A 19,357-nucleotide genomic window follows, 5' to 3' on the forward strand; every position below is an offset into this window, starting at 1 on the left:
CTCTCTCTCTCTCTCTCTCTCTCTCTCTCTCTCTCTCTCTCTCTCTCTCTCGCCGCGCGCGCCCTTTTTCTTTGGTTTATTAATGTAGTTTTTTTTAATTGACAAAATTAAAAACAACTTGCGTGCAGACATGAGTAAATTTCAAGCTAGGCCTATGCCAGCTAAAAAAAATAAATCAATCATTTCCTTTCCCCTAGATCTAGATTTATCTAGATTTAGATCTAGATTTAGATAATCTAGATTCGCTCAAATCGCACCGCTTTTTGTTGGGTCAGTTTTTTGTCTGACCCGGTTGTGGATTGTTGTGAGGGGTTGTGTGGAGTGGAAGGCGGAAGGCCACGTACGTTTATCACTTCCGGTTTAGAGGTAAGGTTGGCGATCGTTTGAAAAAGCCCTTTCTGCTTTGGATTTACTGTGACTAGAATCTATCGGATTTGTGGTAAGTCAATCCTACCAATCTGTGCTGAAGCTAATTATTATTTGCACTAATTGCAAATTTTGTATACAATGAATGCACGATAATGCTATTTTGTAAATATTTTGGAGCTCTTGTTTTTCTCCAAAGTCCTCCCCTAAAATTTCTTTAGGAGGCCTTCTCTAGGCCTAGACTAGAGACAAGAGATAGATCTAGATCTAGATTCTAGATCTAGATCTAGATCTAGATCTAGATTTCTAGATCTAGATCTAGAGGTGAGATTGAAAAATACCGGACCAGCGGACTGACTTTGTCTTTGTCTCAACCTTAGGAGGAATTCATGATTTTCCATCTCTCAGGATGGATTGTACTTTACCGGGCGCTTATTCGGTAGTTCCCAAGTTCCCACCCGCAATTGTTATTCACGGATTTTGGCCCCAAGAGTAGGGGGGTTTCATGGGGGCTTGCCCCCCTGACCTAAAAAAAATAGGAAGGGGGGTTTCAGGCGGGCATGCCCCCCTGAATTTTACCACAATTTAATGTAGTTTGGTGATCTTGTAGTTCCGTTCGTTAAAGTCCACGATCCATTTGTTTACATCCAGAGAAGAAATCCAGAAGTCTTGAAGACCAATAAATACTATTTGAATTAGGCTACACAAAGAGCAGGGATGCAAAACATCAAATTAGGATAAAATTCAGGGGGGCATGCCCCCCCGAACCCCCCCACCTTCATATTTTTTTAGGTCAGGGGGCAAGCGCCCCCCTGAAACCCCCCTGCTTGACTTTAACGAACGAAACTACAAAATCACCTAATGTTTTGCTATTGTTAGGTTTGATATCTTAGCTCATCGCGAATCAAAAGTATAAATCTAGAATCTAGATAGACTATCTAGATCTAGATCTAGATCTAGATCTAGATCTAGATGTAGGTCAGGCTCAAATAAGGGGGGTGGGAACTACCGAAAAAGCACCCTTTACCGGACCACCCGTCTCGGCCCGTGATTACTACGCGCGCCTAGCCTAACTACGCACTCATAGTACTCTACGTGCGGTCAAAAGGTAGTTCCGCAGGCGATTTCGCGCTCGCACAGCGCAAGCCAGCGGAGACTGGCGAGGCGAGGTGAGCGAGAGGTGATGGTTGAGGGTGGGCAGGGGAATTAACTTTTGTGGACCACCGTGTATCATACCAACAGTTGGGAGGGGGGTTTCAGGGGGGCTTGCCCCCCTGGAAACTACAATAAAGAAAATACACAAAAATGCGAAACAATAACATGAGCGGACAGTCGTGTTTACATCAATGTAACAACAGAGGGGGGAGGGGGGGGTTTCAGGGGGGCTAGCCCCCCTGGCAACAATAATTTAAAGACACACACACACATATATATAAACAATAGCATGAGCGGACAATCGGGGTAGATACTCGCCAAGTCGCGAGCAGGGCCGAGGGGGTTGCAATTATGCAAATGAGCTCTCGTGCACATCTCTAGCCCTCCATTGTACTTTGCCGGACCAGGATTAGGCCAAGCCAGCAGAGTTGCGAGCAAATAAAAGAATAGTGGACCACGTGATTAGATTGACCAATTAGCCTCAAGGTGTCAGGGTCGAGGGTCAAAGGGCACAGTCGTGATGACTGAAAAACCCGGTAAGAGACGTCAGTCGATTGCTGGCAGTGGAACAGTGAGGACGTAGAAAACTGAGTAGGAGAGTGAGTAGGAGTAGGGGAGCTCGGAAACGAAGAATAGCGGACCACTAGGCACCAGGACTGGACCAGGGGCGCCATAGCGAAAGTAGTTCCGACTGGTGGTCCGGTAAAGTACAATCTTACCGAATATAGATCTAGATCTAGATATAATCTAGATCTAGAGATCTAGATCTAAAATGGTGTTTACACAAAAATTGTTACTCACCACTGATGTTGAAATTGTTTCCTGACGAAGTCACTGACGTTGGTTCCATTCTCTCGGGCTTTTTAATGAACACGCACAGGACTCACAGGTCTATGAAGGACATTAAGTACCTGTATCTATACTTTAAAGGCTAACGCCGCTGATGGGCACCTGCCGATGGTTCACAAAAGTTGTACCTCCCCCTTTTCACACTTAAAATTTCTTGATCTTGGGCCGACACTCCAATAGCGTTTCGGTAAAACATAGATCTGGACAAGATCAGTTTTCCGTTTCCACTTCAATTCCACTTCCTGTTATGAATTCGAAGTGGCGGTAGCAAAAACAGCTGTCAACACTTTTCTCTTTTTTTTTTTTTACCTGAGAGCAAAATGAAAAAGTGATTTTGGGTTCTGGCGATATATTATCATTTGAGTTAATAAATCTTAGCTGTATATAAGAATCCTCAAGCTAAATAAGCAAACGATACAACAAAGCAAGTTCGTACTTTTTGTTCGAAACAAGCATTGAGCTTCACTTTTAGGTCATTTGACCTGTGACCTCACGACGATAAGAAGAGGGACGATGGAAAGCGATGGATCAAGCGAAGGATATTTGACACGCCTCCTTCATTCCCCCTTTTAGACCCTCGCACACCAATTTGTCGACAACATTCATGTAAGCATCATCATTCAGTTTTAATATAGATCGTGACATGTACTCTTTTACATCGTATGGTATCTGCATTTGAACAGGTGTATTTGGGTGTACTTTAGTAGTCTGAGTCTGTACTAAAAAAAAAGTAACAACACGACTGTCAACTGACTGTGTGTTACATCAATGCACAAGAAATCAAAACACCTTCCTTCTTCCGCCAAATGCGAAATCTCCCCACTGCCGGTAGCCTACCGGGTAGGTCTTTAGTTATTTCGGGTACCCAAGTGAAAGGAACCCTTTCTATGATTTGATATTTGTGGTTATGATTCTGGTTTTTTTAATGAACGCAGGATCAAGTTGGGCTAGGATCTAGATATAATAGATGTAGATTCTAGGTGTAGATTTAGATTGTATATATCTAGATCTAGATCTAGATTAGATCTAGATCTAGAATATATAGATATCTAGTCTAGATCTAGAAAACTAGATCTAAATTCTAGATAAACAATCTATCTCTCTATTACTAAATCTAGATTCTAGAGACTAGAGTCTAGATCTAATGACTAAGATTAGATCTAGATTCTAGAGATTCTAGATCTAGATATCTATCTAGATCTAGTATGGTTCGGAGAAATAGTGCCGATCTTTATTTCTCCGAACGGTTTCTGGCTTCCGGTCTCGTGATTTTTTGCCTATTTATTGCGAGCGTTCGGCGCCAACTTTCATTCTGCCTCTGACTCTTGTCTGGGAAGGAACACCGCATGGCAAGCCCGCCAACAGACAACCTTCAGTAACACCTACCTCACACCCACCACCATCATGCACATATGTACACAAACAACGTAGAACGAGCTGAGCTGTGGATGGAGAGACAGTGCGAGTGACAGAGCAGGTGAAACGTGAAAGGAAGAATTACGAGTGTATCCACAGGCGTTAGCAACTACAAGACGACGACACCGCCCCCCCCCCCGGCCTGGTCCCCAGCTCACGAACGAAAGGGATGCGGCTGAGGCAGTGTTTTGCCTATATTATTGTCCATGGTTCGCAGGGTGCTAGGGAATGAGTGAGATTTTCTTTGTGTGTGCCTGGAGGGAGGGGGTGGGGTGTGGAAAGTCATGTGGACGGGGATGATCCGCGGGAGAGAACACGGGAATTGAATGAATAAGTGAAACTGAAAGAGAGGAACGACTCATGAGCCCTGGAGTGAATGGATCCTGTGTTTCTATTTTTGTATACTTTGAACTGTTACTGAATAGAGGCTGAAATAAAGCCCGAAAAACAAGCACACACACACGCTCCTCACTCTCCACTTACACTTACACACTTACCACACACAGACACACACGCACATGCATACACACACAGGAGCAAATTTTTAGGTCCATATCTATTTCAGTTTTCAAGAGCTAGTCTAGAGATTTTTAGATCATGAGTGTAAAAACGTGAAAAAGAAAGGTTTCACAACAGAATGAAATAAGAATTAGAACAGCCCATAAACAAACACAAAAATTAACAAGGCATGAGTCCACCTGTCCGAAGAAGATTGGCTGTTTTAACCCTAAATGTGCGTAATTTTTAAACAAAGTACAGGATATTATATGTAAATTATGAAATCACACACATTATAATTTATTAAGGGGCCTGTCAGTGTCAGTACATGTAATCGGTTTTGGTGGAACGTACGCTCTGACATAAAACACATTTAAATCTAATAATATATACATGTATATATAAATTAGAATCTAATGAAGGTAGGAACATCAAATTAAATGACGTTACACAAAACAACAAAATTGATAGAAAAACAACACATCAGAACAATAACAAGAAAGAAAAAAATACACACTGACAAAATAAAACTCCACAAAGAGGGAGAAATAAAAGTAACTGTAACGTATTCAACAAATCAACGTGGTGACAACAAGTGAGAAAGAGACGAAGTGAAGCAAGGTGAACTTTCTTTCAAAAGTAAAGAGGTTCGGTTTCTTTCTTTTTTTTATTTGACTTTTATTCCCCAATTCGGGGACCAAAAAATCGAGCCCGGTTGATTGGTCGCGGCCGCGACAAACGCAGATGCTCGTTCTATGTGTCGTTATCAATAACCCTCCGCAGATCTAGATCTAGACAGCACACGAGTGAACACAACACATTAAGTTTAAGAGAAGCACTCTTCATTGGCAACACGTCATATCTGTACATGTAGCGAAAAACTGTTTGGAACTGTAGCTTTTCTTTCTTTTAATATTTACGGCGGACATTTTTTGGACCGATTGAACCACATTGTACACGAACAATCTTTGGTAGGCCTATACTATAATTATAGATCTATATAATATCCTAAATTTGCGGGAAAGGATGTGATTTCAGAGTGTTAGGAGAAATAGTGCCCAGCTTTATTTTCCCAAACATTCAGAGAAATAGTGCCGGCCATTTTTTTTACTTTCCCCTCCCGTCTCACACTCAGCTACCAGTTGTCCATTTTCTACATAATATTGATGCGCTGAACACGAATCAACTTCATTTTTGTTGTCTGTTGCAATTTAATCATTTTTAAAATATTTGATCTGTTCTTAATTGAGAAAAGACGTGCTTTGGACCAATCGGGGGGTTCCAGGGGGACCTGCTCCACTGGGGTAAAAGAAAATCTGGGGGTTACAGGGGGGCATGTCCCCCTGTTTTAATCCATAATTTGATATTTTACAGTTAGATTTGAAATTTTCTTGAAAATAATTGATTTGCCACAGTTTTAGTGGATTTATTGTGATCTGCAGCAAACAGTTCTGCAGTTTGACCCCGGAAGCAGTGTATCTGTGTGCTGGAGTGAAAGTAAAAATTCTAAAGGTCTAGGATCTTGATCTTGATGAGAAACTGGTAGTGGTAGATCTAGACTCTAGATCTAGATATCTAGCCTAGATCTAGTCTTACCAAGTATCATGTTTAAGTTTAATGAAGGTGAAGTTAAAAGAAATCCTCCCTATGACCCAATATGCCTTATGAATAGATAGAGGGATAAGTTAGAGGGTAGATCTAGTATTGCCAGAAATAGTAATTCAAGCTGTTGACTTTTACTTTTGATAAGAAATTATATCTTTCATCCTGATAACTGAAAAAACAGAATGGATTACTAAATCTATAAATTTTTCCAGTGGCTACGTTCACGGCGCCCTGAATGCAGTGTGCAGGCGCTATTGAACCTACGTTCACAGCACTAAAGCTTCATTTAGGGGGAGTGTCTCCTGTCTGTTTTAGTCAGTGACGACAGTAATGAATATTTATTACGAAGTGGCTATGCGTACGGCCCTCCCGTACACATAGTAACTAGGCTATGTGTGCGGCCCTCCACTTCACATCATAAGCTAGGCTTTGTAGGCGGCACATATAAACTATCAAACCGGACACTACAAGGGTAAAAACTAAAAACTTAAACCCTGAAAGCGCGCAGGTCCTTTAAAAGGACATGAGTCGGGTTACCCGGGAAGCGCGCAGGGCAGGGCTGACCTACTTCGATTAGGAAGAGCGCAGCTGTATAATGGGCAAACGATTACCTTTTTTCAATGGAAAATCTCAGTATTCCTTATATGGAAAATGACGTAGTAAATTACAGGTCAAAGTTATAAATAGTGACCAGTGACTTTACAAGTTATCTTGACCTCGTAGGGCGCCTCTTGGCCAAAGATCGTACATAACAAGAGAGTTCTCTCGGCTAAAAAAGTGTCAGCGCAAGTCCGCGCATTGGTTCAGATGACGTTACAGTCTTTGTTTCTAAGCTCTCTTTCGTTTCTCGAGCAGAAGAATAGGAATAGCCCTGTTTGTTAGTTTCACTTTTATTATTTATTTTCACACAAGTAGGGTAACTTTGATTGCAAAGTCCGCACTTTTTCGAAGAGGGCGCCACTGAATTTTGAGGACATTTGTTTAATTGACTGAAATAGAGGTGTGAACTATCTTGTTATACACAATCTTTGTCTTGGCCAAGATATCAATTGATAAAGTGACGTGGTCCAGCTGAGCGATTATCAAGGCCCTATAAATCAAAATTTATACTTTAGAGGGCAGTACGCATAGCACTGTGGCTATGCGTACGGAAGGGAGGGCCGTACGCATAGCCACTGGCTATTTATTAATATTTTGGCCAGCTTCAAGTGTTCCATCCCATGAGATGAAGGAAAACGAAGCGTCCTTACAGAGTTAAAGTAGGGATATGGGATATGGAAAATTAAATACAGTACATGGGGAACAAGAGGTGAGAGATGGGAAACAAAAGGTGGGATTCGGAAGATGGGACTGGTAATAAAATATGTACTATAATGACTGTATTGCACCGGGTCAGCCTGGGAACCAACGCAGAGAGAAAATGACGCAAATCAATTATTCTTTATTATATAAAAACAAACACCCTCTCTCTCTCACTCTCTTTCTGTTTGTCTCTCTCTCTCCCCTTTCTCTTTCTTTCTCTCTTTCCCTCGTTCTCCCCCCCTTGGCCCTCCTCTCTTCCTCTCTCTCTCTGTCATACTCACGCACACACACACACAAACTGCCGGCAGACAAAATTGCACCTTTTCAATTCAAGAGCGCTGGAACGTTTGTTTACACTCGTACACGGGCCATCAGGCGCTAACACAAGGTCCCGCCCAAGTCTCGCCCAGACGCGAGATAGAGCAATTGAAACATCTTGGTAGGCGTATACATTTTTGTCATATCTTAATGCGTTGTTGCGTAATTGAGAGTTCATCGTTTTCCCTTACACCGTGGCTCTTCCCAACATCGCTTCTTCCAGCAAGCTGAGAATGGGTGATCGCTACGGGCGGTTTCATTAGTCGACATATTTAACTTTGCCCCCGGCAAGTCAACTCAAGTTGGTTGTTCTGTTCAAACTAATGGTGCAGGGAGGGCCAGTTTAAATAGTTCTAGTAACTGGATATTAAAGCTTACGTTTCGATTTCTATCTTTATAATTGAAAAAATTTTCATAAATGCTGGAAATATTTAGGAACAAAGAGATTGTGTGGTAATTGCCACATATATACAGTCGAACTTGCCTTAGCGGAAACCTGTTTTAACGGAATCTCCTCGTTCCCCCCTTGAAATATTCCTCTTTAATTACCTGCAAGGTTGGGTTGATTTAAATCAGTTGATTTTTTAAATTTAAATCAACTTGATTTTTTAAATAAAAATCAGTGATTTAAATCACTTTTAAAAAAATTTATTTTTATTCAGTTTTTAAATATTTCAACATTCAGAATTCCTTTCCTAGGTTTCATAAAACAGATATAAGGTTTAGTACACTAATATTATCATGCTTAAAAGTCTGCTTTCCCCCCTTTCACTGTAAAATAATACAGTATTCAATTTACTTTTTTTTTCTCATAATTGAAATCAGAGCTTAGTTGATTTAAATCAGTTGATTTTTTTATTTTAATCAACTTGATTTTGTGATTTAAATGACTTTTTAAAAAATGTATTCTGCTTTTACATATTTAAACATTCAGAATTCCTTTCCTTGGTTTTATTTAACAGATATAATAAGGTTTAGTAGACTAATATAATTATAATCATGCTTAAAAGTCTGCTTTCCACCCTTTCACTGTAAAATAATACAGTATTCAATTTTCTTTCTTTTCATAATTGAAAACCAGGGTTGGGTTGATTTAAATCAGGTCGATTTAAATCAGTTGATTTTTAAAATTTAAATCAACTTGATTTTAAAAATAAAACTCAGTGATTTAAATCACTTTTTAAAAATGTATTCTGTTTTTACATCTTTAAATATTCAGAATTCCTTTCCTTGGTTTTATAAAACAGTATATAAGGTTTAGTAGACTAATATAATCATGCTTAAAAGTCTGCTTTCCCCCCCTGTCACTGTAAGTAGTAAATTAATACAGTATTCAATTTACTTTTTTTTTCATAATTTAAATTAGCATTTTCTTTTTCTTTTTAGACAAACAAAAGCGCGCACACACACACACACGCACACTGTAATAAAATACAAGTTTATCTATGCATAATTACCCCCTCCCCCCTTTCTTTTTAGACTGACATTTTCTTAATTTTTTGTCTGTAGCCATAATTCACTGATAATAGCAGATTAAGGCTTTCTTTCGCAGTTGCTTAAATTAATTATTAGTTAAAACAAAGACAATGCATTCTGCACTAAAAGAACATACTTTTAGCCTCCCAAAATCCCAAATTGTGTCGACATTTTTTTTAAAATAAAAAAATCCGATTTAAAATTTAAAAAATCTGATTTAAATTTAAAAAATCGATTTTTTAAATTTTTATTTAAAAAATATAAAAAATCACCAACCCTGATTACCTGTATAAAACTGAAACCTCTCCAACGCGGAAACAGAAATAAAAATTTGCTCCCTTCCGAGGGTTCCCCCTATTTAAGACGGAAAATGCTTTGCCTGCTCAGCCCTGAGTTGAAACAAAACTCGCAAGTTTGGTTCAGACCGAGATGTTATCAGCACGTTTCGGTTCCGCCGGCTCTAAACTTATGGCCATGCCGCTGGGCGGGGAAGGGGAGTAGGGGTGAAATTTGGGGGCAGATGTTACCCCATCTATGTGAGCCCTGAGCGATGCTGAGGGTCCGGTTAGTGTGGGTGTGGAATCTCATGGGTGCACGTGAAAGTGCTTGAGTAGCGAGCCACTTCGGAAACTTTCTGGGTAGCCAGAAGCCAGAGGTGTGAAATTAGATTGACCTGTGTCTGCCGCCCTGGTCGTGCGGCCAGTAGAGCTGGGCCAAGAATCTATCCCAGGACCGATTCCCACGATTAATGCTACGGAAGAAAAGTTTGACTCCTTTTTACATAAACCAAAATTAAAATCCTCTTCTTTTTTTATTTAGAATTTATTTTTGAAAAATACAAATTGATGCTTGGTAGTGTTCTGAAATCAACGTTATCCTAAATCCTGAAGATGTGGGAACCAGCCAGTTAACCAACGGAAGATATCACATCATTAGAAAGTAAGTAATTGGGCTCCGAGTCAATTCCTACGATTCCTAGCTTTCAATAATCGGGAACTTAGCCGCCCAGCACTAACGGCCAGCTGAGAAAAGAGTTCCTGAAATCGTTGTTATTTGATGGCAGCAAGGGGTGGCATTGGTTGACTGCATGTTACACTGGTGGGTGTGGCTAAGGGTGGAAGCAAAGGAGATGTTCAAACGTTTCTGTTTTTAATAGGTCAAACACTGGTCCTATGAAAGGCAAGCGCTGGTGGTAATTGGATTATAAGTAAGACTGACGCATATCATTATCAGACAGGACAGCAATTGAGATGTGTGAAGTTTTGACAACTGCTTGCCAATCTGACAAGCGACCCTTGATCCTGCCGGCTGGGCCTTTGACCCCCCCCTTTCCATCTCGCCCTGAATTCCCCTGTCTAAGACGGAATTTTTTTCTAGCTCTCTTGCGATTCCGTCTTACACAGGTTCAACTGTATAGTGAAATCTGGGTGTAATATTCAGTTGCGTAAATTCATTGATTTACACTCTGCCTAATCGGCCCCTTTTTCATTCCAATTGTGTGTTTTGGACTTGCCCGTACACTAGTATCAACAGGGTACATATTCATGTAGGTTTGTTTTTTTTGTCCCTTGTTCCTCGGGGTTTACTAACGTTTTTGCTGCAGAAAATTGAAAACTAATAAAAGATTGATTGCAGATGTAGTCGAGGGAGATCTTTGGTGCTGTCTAGGGGGCAGAGTGATTCTGGCGTTGACCAGAACTGGCCGCTAATCTCACTCAAACTTGCTTTAACTACGTTAACCATTACTATGGTTAATAGCTTCACCTTCAGTCCCCAAGTTGTGGAAAGAAGTCAGAGTCTGAGTCGGAATATAATTTTGTTTAATCGGACTCGGGTTTGAACTTTTGCAAAGGTTTTCCAAAATCAAGTTTTAAAATCAGCTGATCAATATTTGTTCTGGGCATAGCATTGGTATCCTTCACCATCTCATATATCAAGGTCTGGCCAGTATAAACTATGCTCCTGTCACTGTGCCATTTGGTCGCCAGCAAGCTGTGAACGGTTACATATCTCAGGGAAGTAGCCTCCATGTTGTCTCTTCTGAAGGTAGTCATGAGGCATGCATTGTAACTTTTTGTTTTATATTCTGTATCTTATGCCTTACTTCTACTTTTACACCATCAGGTCAGTATTGTTAACTTTGGTAACCCCTGACCTGACCGTTCCTGGCTAGGAGCAGCACATCTGAGCAGTTATATTTATGATTTTCCAATGCAATGTTGTCAAATACTGTTCACAGACAAGAGCCAGATTGTATCCTTTTGAAAATTAAATCCCTCTGTATTTCTCTTTCAGCATAAAACAGATGATTCAGGATGGTGTTGGTCGTCATTGCAAGCGTAGCCCTTCTCCTATGTATGGTGGTAATCGTTCTAGGCTGCCTGAACTGTCTCCAGCGAAAGAAACCTGGTTTTTCAGTATGTGATTTCATTTTTCTGGGATAATATGAGCACAGATTTAAACATTATTTATGATCTTCTCCTCCTCTCTGATGTCTTTGTTGCATTGGTCTGTATTTATGGCTACCTGTTGAGGCAGCAGAGATGACTGCTTTAGTGCTCACACTCGAACTACGATACATCTTTCCATTTTTAAAAGTCTAATTAGAGAAGCTTGGAATTTATATTTATGGGACTGCAGGTGAGAGACAGAGTGGGCTTAGAATTTCTGCTGCCCTGACTAAGAATAGTTATTTTTGTGAATGGGCTTCTCAGACACCTCAAAACTGTTGTTGAACATCAGTGCATTTAAAGAGTCAATGAAAGTTTTTTAAATGAAGGGGACCTGCTTGGTAAGCAGTTTAGTCCATATAGCTTTGACTATTATCGAAGATGACTAGAGAGAGATATTTCACTCGTCAGCTGGCCCCTCTTCGCACCATGTTTTTTACACGAGATAAGTGACATAGTGCCGCGAAACGGTTTCACGCTGTACGTTTCATGGTCTGTTCCTCTTAAAGTCACTTCCCCTTATTATTTCCTGTAGTTAATACCGGGGACAGAGGGAAGAGCAAGGACTCATCTCAGTTAATATGTCGGAAGTAGTGGTAAGTGGTGAAGTTGATCAATAAATGCGCGCATAATTAATCAATTCATCAAATTTATGCTCCAGGGAAGGAAGAAGAAGAAGAAAATGAAGAAGAAGAAGAAGAAAATGAAGAAGAAGAAGAAGAAAAAGAACGAAGCAAGAAGAAGAAGAAAATGAAGAAGAAAAAGAACAAAGCAAGAAGAAGAAGAAAATGAAGAAGAAAAAGAACAAAGCAAGAACAAGAAGAAAATTACGAGAAAAAAAGGGAGTAAAAGTAGAAGAATAGAAAAGATTTGGAGTATTTTGGGCACTAATACAATGAGATGCGGGCCAGGAATAAGGAGAGAGGATGTGACCAAGAAAGGCCAATAATTATACCAACCGAGAGGAAACATGCAGTACAGTATGTTTTGAATTTTTCTTCAAAATCTTGACTAGAATTACTCTTGGAATGTTCTGACTCCGTCTTTCATATGTGGATGTGGGTATGATGTGACGGTAAAGAAAGAGAAATGGTGTTAAAAACCCATTCAGACCAACCCCCTTGCCTAATTTTCTATGAAAACAATACGGTGATTCATCAGTTGTGAGGAACAGACTATAGCTGTGCTGCGTGAAACTTTCACTGGATGCCTGACCCCAATCTCGCCTGAATCGAGGAGTGATGCGTCTCTACATTTTTGTCTCTGCTGTTATTTATTAGCTCACAATGTAAAAAAAAAAATTAATATGCCATTGATACAATAATACAATTTAATGATTAAAGTAGGGCAAAGGGAGTAAACTTATCATCGGTGAACTATTATTATTATTTTTACAGAATGATGAAATGAAAATAGATTTATTGCAATTGATTCTGTTACAGAACTTTAATAATGCCAGTCCAAGCAGAGATAACCAATTGGCACAGCACAATGCAGCTTTCACTGTGGACATGTCTGATGTGGAGGCATCCCGTGAGGCAGTTGTCATCGAACCCCTCCCAGATATCATCACCAAAGCCACTGACATGCCATCTCTTCGACCCAGAATGATGTGCTTGGAAAGGGGCAAACAGGAGGCAACCCTCTCCCTTATCAGTGAGTGGAGTTAAATTTTGGAAATTATATTTGTTAGCATTACTTTTCAATATCAAACTCAAAGAGCCAATTTCTTCTTTATTCTTACTTGAAAGTGGGCTGCAGCTAATCGCGACATGTGCTTTCTTGTCCCATCTCCGTTTTTAACCCTTCCAGCCCCAGCCATTTTTGTGCACTCCTTGACCCCAGTCCCAGCCAATACAGCAGTATTTCAGAAAAAAGAGACATGCTTTCTAAAAAGTGATTTGTATCTTTGTAATGAGGTTCAGATAATAGCATATAACAATGTTTAACAGTAAATGAACTAACATGAAAATTAAAGTTTAATTAGGTGAGGTAATTTTGAAGAAATATGTGCAAATTCAGTACCCCCTCGAAACTTGAGAATATGCTCTTGGGACGGTGGGAGGTACAAACGCTGCTGAAAAGATGCGCGCATGGGGCTGAAAGGGTTAATGACAGTGAAAACAGTTCATAGCAAAGAGTGAGCTTAAGAAAAAGTAACATTTTTAATGTAAAAAAAATGGAGATAGGAAGAAAGCACTGAGGTTGCGTAATGTAGAGCTCAACTGTGCTTTCTTTATGTTTCAACTGAAAGGTATGTTTGATTGTTTTATCTAATAAACAATGAGAATGTGAAGAGTATTGTTATTATTTATTAAATGCTATGCTGTTTTTCTGGTGATGGTTCGATAAAGATCACATAACTTTTTCAAGGGGTTTGCCCTTTTGTGTGTGTGTGTGTGGGGGGGGGGGGGGGGTATATCTTATATTTTCTTTTTTCTAATTCCCTATTTTACTGAAGTTTTTCTTTTCATATATAAGTTACTGTGTGCACAATTATAATACCATTAATTTCTATTTCTTCTCCTTAGGTATCCAAAGATCATTTCCTCGAGAAGACCTTTTATTTCTAGATGAAATTGGGTCAGGATGGTTTGGAAAGGTAAAACAGTGTTACAGCATGCTCTTTAACTCTTGTCCTGCATCTGTTATGAGATACGAATCTTATCAGTAACCTATTACGTCGGATGTTCCCGCGGGCCGCTGGTGTCACTTACCGTGTACTGTTGGTGTACAGGGGGCGGCACTGGAAACTTGTGATTTCGCCTTGAATACCGTGGTGGTGTGTTAATCGATGATAAAAATAACACTCTCTCTTTTATAGCTTTCTATTTAAAAAGAGTTAAAAAACAAATGAATAACCCCCTCTCATAAGCCGCTTTTGAGTAAGTATGCGCAGAAGTCACTTAGAGGATGGGAACCACACGGGGAGAGGATCATCATGGCTTCTTTCACTACCAGAAGTAAGCATCAACATGAACATAGTACAGATCTACGCCCCAACAAACGATGCTTCGGATGACGACAAGGATGCTTTTTACAGCCAGCTCCAGGGGGTCATCGACAAACTGCCAAGGAAAGATGTCAACATCATAATGGGAGATGCTAATGCCAAGATTGGTCAGGACAACGTAGTTTACGAGGGAATCATGGGACAACATGGCCTGGGACAAATGAATGAGAACGGTGAGCGATTTGCAAATCTCTGTGCTTTCAACAGTCTTGCCATCGGAGGCTCTGTTTTTCCCCATAAGAGGATCCACAAGGCTACTTGGGTATCACCGGATGGAGTGACGGAGAACCAGATTGATCATTTTTGTATCTCTCGTAGGTTCAGGCGTTCACTGGAAGATGTCAAAGTACAGAGAGGGGCAGACGTTGGATCGGATCATCATCTGCTGTTAGCAAAACTCAAGCTTCGTCTCAAAAAGCATGGAACCAGAACAGGAATCAAAAGAATGAAGTTTCAAGTAAGTCTTTTAGATGGACACAAGAAACAGGAGTTTCAACTACAGTTGAAGAACAGATTTCAACCCTTGGCGGATCTCGGTGAGGAAGACATGGAAGTGGATACACACTGGACCAAGGTTAAAGAAGTCTTTACATCGACATGTCAAGAAGTACTCGGTGTGAAGAAATGGGAGCACAAGGAATGGATTAGCCAACACTCATTGGATTTAATTAGGATAAGAAGACAGCTGAAGGCAGAAGCGAATGCAAGTAGAACAAGAGGATCAAGAGCGGATGCATTGGAGAAGTACAGGACAACAGCTAAAGATGTCAAGAAATCACTAAGAAAAGACAAGGAGGAATTCATGAACAGGCCAGCAGAGAAGGCCGAGGAAGCAGCGATAGGAGGGCACATGCGAATCCTTTACCAGACCACAAGGACACTTTTTTGAAAATAGGGGAAACCTGAAGTACAAGTAAAGGACTAAGAGGGGAAAACCATTTTTGGAAAGGAAGCTCAGTCCAAACTATGGGTAGAGCATTTCAACAGTCTCCTGAACAGACCACCACCGAGTAACCCACCAAACATCCTGCCAGCAAGAAATGAGTTACCAATCTGCTGTGATGCTTCTTCAAAACAAGAGATTCTGGATGCCATTAAGAAGCTGAACAAAGGTAAAGCGGCCGGTCCTGACCAGATTCCACCTGAAGCCCTAAAAGCAGATGCCAATGTGACGGCAGACATCCTCCTCCCACTGTTTACCAGGATCTGGAATGAGAGCAAGTTCCCAAAGGATTGGAAAAAGGGGGATCTCAGCAACTGCAGCAACTACAGAGGGATCACTCTTCTCTCAATACCAGGTAAGGTCTTCAACAGAATCGTTCTGGAGAGAATCAAGAAAGCAACGGATCCAAGACTACGGGATGAACAGGCTGGTTTCCGGAAAAATCGCTCAACCACCGACCAGATTGCCACACTCAGGATCATTGTGGAACAGTCCCTGGAGTGGAACTCCCAGCTGATCGTCAACTTCCTTGACTATGAGAAGGCTTTTGACAGTGTAGACCAAGCAACACTATGGAAGATACTGAGACACCACGAAATCCCACAGAAGTTGGTGAACCTCATTAAGAGCATGTACGAAGAGACAAGTTGCAAGGTTGTACATGATGACCAGCTCACTGACAACTTTGACATGAAGACTGGTGTGAGACAGGGATGTTTATTATCACCGTTCCTCTTCATATTGGCAGTTGACTGGCTGATGAAGGAAACCACCAGAGGACACAGAAACGGCATACAGTGGACACCATGGACACAGTTGGACGATCTGGACTTTGGAGATGACTTGGCGCTTCTGTCACACTCTCAGGAACAAATGCAAGCAAAGACGACAATTTTAAACAGCCTATCCGAGTCTGTTGGATTGAGGATCCACCCCGGAAAGTCGAAAGTCCTAAGGATAGATGCATGACGAAAGGAGCAGGTCACAGTACAAGGAAATGCATTAGAAGACGTTGAATCCTTCTGCTATCTTGGGAGTATAATCGACAGAGAGGGAGGAACAGGCGCTGAAATAAAGTCCCGCATTGGAAAGGCACAGGCTGCATTTATTTCTTTGAGCAGGATTTGGAGGACCAGGGATATCTCATTACGAAGAAAGCTTAGAATTTTCAACTCAAATGTGAAGTCAGTCTTGTTGTATGGATGTGAGACGTGGAACGCATCCCATATGTGCATAAAGAGGATCCAGGTTTTCTTGAACAAGTGTCTGAGGAGGCTGCTGAGGATCAAATGGACAGACAGGATCACCAACGAGGAAGTATTAAGAAGAACCAGACAGAGCCCGGTCAGAGATGAGGTGGGAAGAAGACGTTGGCAATGGATTGGACACACTCTCAGGAAGTCAAGCAGCTGCATAACAAGAAAAGTGTTAGATTAGAACCCACAGGGTAAAAGATCAAGGGGAAGACCTCGTGGAACCTGGAGAAGAGTCACGGAAATGGATGTACAGAAAAGTGGGAAGTGGTGGAGTGACATCAAGCGACTAGCCCAGGATAGGGAAAGGTTGAGAGTGTTTGTTCGTGGCCTATATCCTGCCCCAGGGTGAGAAAGGCAATGATGATGATAAGCCACTAAGACGTTACGAGTAGTTACACCCTTTCGAATAACCTTTTTAGACGCTCTTGTTGTTACAAATGATCTGGGGTTCGAAAGGGAGTAATATAGGTCTATTTCCGAATGTTTTGCTCTCAAATTGTTCTTTTTACCCGCATAATGGTATTCAAAACTATCAACTAAGCTTATTTATATCAAGTAAATATAATTTTATATAAAATCACGCACATTTGAAAGACTTTGTGTAGAAAAATGGAAGTCTTGTTTCCTGGCTATCCTTTCGAGAATCTCATATCTAAGTTAGTCAGTTTGTTCTAATTTCTTTGGACAAACATCTGGAACTACCAACTTGGCGTGTTTTGATTGAGATACGTATGCCTCGGTTACGAGCCAATGCAGGCGGTTCTAGAAGTAGGCCTAGACCACAAAGGCACACAAACTCAAGCAGGCTGACACGTGCTCACATGAGCTGCGGGAATAGGGCACCTCGTCATCATGCGGATGATGCTCGGCTCGCGTGCGCCGAGCCAAGGCTGAACTGACTTGGGACCAGATGGAAGGCGAGGTGCCGAAATAGGCTGATCGGGGAACATAAACCCGGCTCCCGCAGGATCATGATAAAGCAGCTGTATATTAGCTTTTACCCTGAGTTAAAATTCCATTCTCATCAGTCTCTAGCTAACATGTATTGCAAGACAGCTATCGTTGAGGATGTGTTAATGGTTTTGTCTGGTGTTGTATGCCTTTTGTTTAATTACAATTATCAATGCTACAAGTACAGCTGTTATTGATTTTAAATTGTAGCTTGAATTCCTGACATTTGATTCTCATTAGATGCTGTTCATTTGATGTTTGTTGAGTTTTCAGTAATATCTTACTAATGTAAATTGTATGTCTCGCAGGCAATTGAGTCAGAAGCCCTGAGAATATCAGGTGGAACCCTTAAAAGTCGAGTAGTTGTGAAGATGCTAAAGGATGATGCTACCAAAGTTGAACAGAAGCAGTTTCTTGATGAAGTGAATGCCTTCAGGTAATGCCAAGAGCTAAATCGCAAAAGATTGATGTGTGCAGAGAGTATGTTTATCATCGTGAACAGAACAAGGAGGAGTATATTTAACGAATATGAAAGGGGATGTTGCGATAAAATTAAGTTTTATTGTATCAGCATTGTAGATATTTCTTAGTAAAACTAAAAGTTGTGGGAGTTGTTTTCTTTTTCTACATTATATTTTCCTTTGATTTTCATAAAGTGTCTTCTTGCTTATTTGGTTGGTTATGAAAGGCAAAGATGTAAGGGTGGGTGGTTGGCAGGTGCTCTGGTATGGTTTGCTCCTTCTTTCCTATCAAACATCTATCATCCTTATCATGTTCTCCTTTTTTGTGTATGTTATTCTTTTGTTACCCATCTATTCTCTCTGACACTTATATGACCTTATTGTGTTGCAAGTGCCATAAAACTCTTACTAAAACTTTTTAAAAGATGTAAGGGGTCCTGAGCCAGTGAACTAAGATATGAACTATTGGTGGTGGTAGTGTCAGGGGGGGGAATGAGATTTTTGTGAACAATTGGTAATTATGTAAGTAGACCATTTTTCAGGTATCTCTTGACCTTTTTTTGAGAGTAAGTTATATTGATATTCTTTCTTTGCTCCCTGATATCTCATGGTCAAAGCAGTCTATTCAATCGAATGCTAGGAAATATCAGGAAGCAAAGAAAGGAAAAGAGTTCCTTGAAAAGTGGCCCACTCACATAATTCGTGTAAAATTGTGTCTTGTTATTGTTTGCTATTGGGTACCGGGTGCTCTTTTGTGATAGCTAGTTCTGGTTTTCAGTGAAAGCACCATAAAGATAGCAAAATGACTTATGTACTTCCCATTAGTTAAAGAAATCATCAAAGATACAGTTTGGGTTGTCTTTTTTAGTGGTTTTTTGTTTCTGTCCGTCAGTAGGAAAATTCTGAATCCAGGATGATTCCTGTTTATATATGTAAAAAATGTGAATAAGCGAAGTTGACATAATTCATAATGATGATAATAAATTGCATTATGCTGCGCATTTCCATTTTCTAAAATTCATAAAGATATCACATTTTAAAAATTAAAGGACATGTGTGTTTGTAAAACATAGAGTTATGTGCACATATCTATATACAGTGGAAACCATATATAACAGGCCCGGTAATAACAGGGATCCGGTAATAACAGGGATTTTTTAAATCCCCGTTTTTTCCTACTCTTTTGTCTCTTTTAAAAGTTATTGGCAATAACAGGGCCTCATCGCAGCCCAACCGGTTATAGCAGGGACAAAGGCTCGTTACAATGTGTAAAAAGTCAGAGAGAGAGAGTAACGCAA

At 40.5% G+C, this 19,357-nt stretch overlaps 2 protein-coding genes across 3 annotated transcripts in view; one reads left to right on the plus strand and one right to left on the minus strand.

Moving 5' to 3' along the window:
- LOC101858484 (cytohesin-1) overlaps positions 1-2,598 on the minus strand; it is a gene marked incomplete in the record, with an annotated part of 72,932 nt that extends 70,334 nt beyond the window's left edge. The window contains 1 exon segment of the mRNA XM_013081459.2: positions 2,323-2,598. Within this exon segment, the coding sequence (XP_012936913.1) occupies positions 2,323-2,371 (49 nt within the window).
- Positions 2,599-2,713: 115 nt separating this feature from the next.
- LOC101855484 overlaps positions 2,714-19,357 on the plus strand; it is a 39,991-nt gene continuing 23,347 nt past the window's right edge. For both annotated transcript variants that reach the window (XM_035969258.1, XM_005096549.3), the window contains exons 1-5: positions 2,714-2,976; positions 11,281-11,402; positions 12,878-13,091; positions 13,967-14,037; positions 17,907-18,034. In XM_035969258.1, coding sequence (XP_035825151.1) covers positions 11,301-11,402; positions 12,878-13,091; positions 13,967-14,037; positions 17,907-18,034 — 515 coding nt within the window. In that variant the 5' untranslated portion in view covers positions 2,714-2,976; positions 11,281-11,300. The remainder of the gene's footprint in view (positions 2,977-11,280; positions 11,403-12,877; positions 13,092-13,966; positions 14,038-17,906; positions 18,035-19,357) is intronic.

The sequence above is a fragment of the Aplysia californica genome, unplaced genomic scaffold, assembly GCF_000002075.1.
Source record: "Aplysia californica isolate F4 #8 unplaced genomic scaffold, AplCal3.0 scaffold00131, whole genome shotgun sequence".
Lineage (NCBI taxonomy): Eukaryota > Metazoa > Mollusca > Gastropoda > Aplysiida > Aplysiidae > Aplysia > Aplysia californica.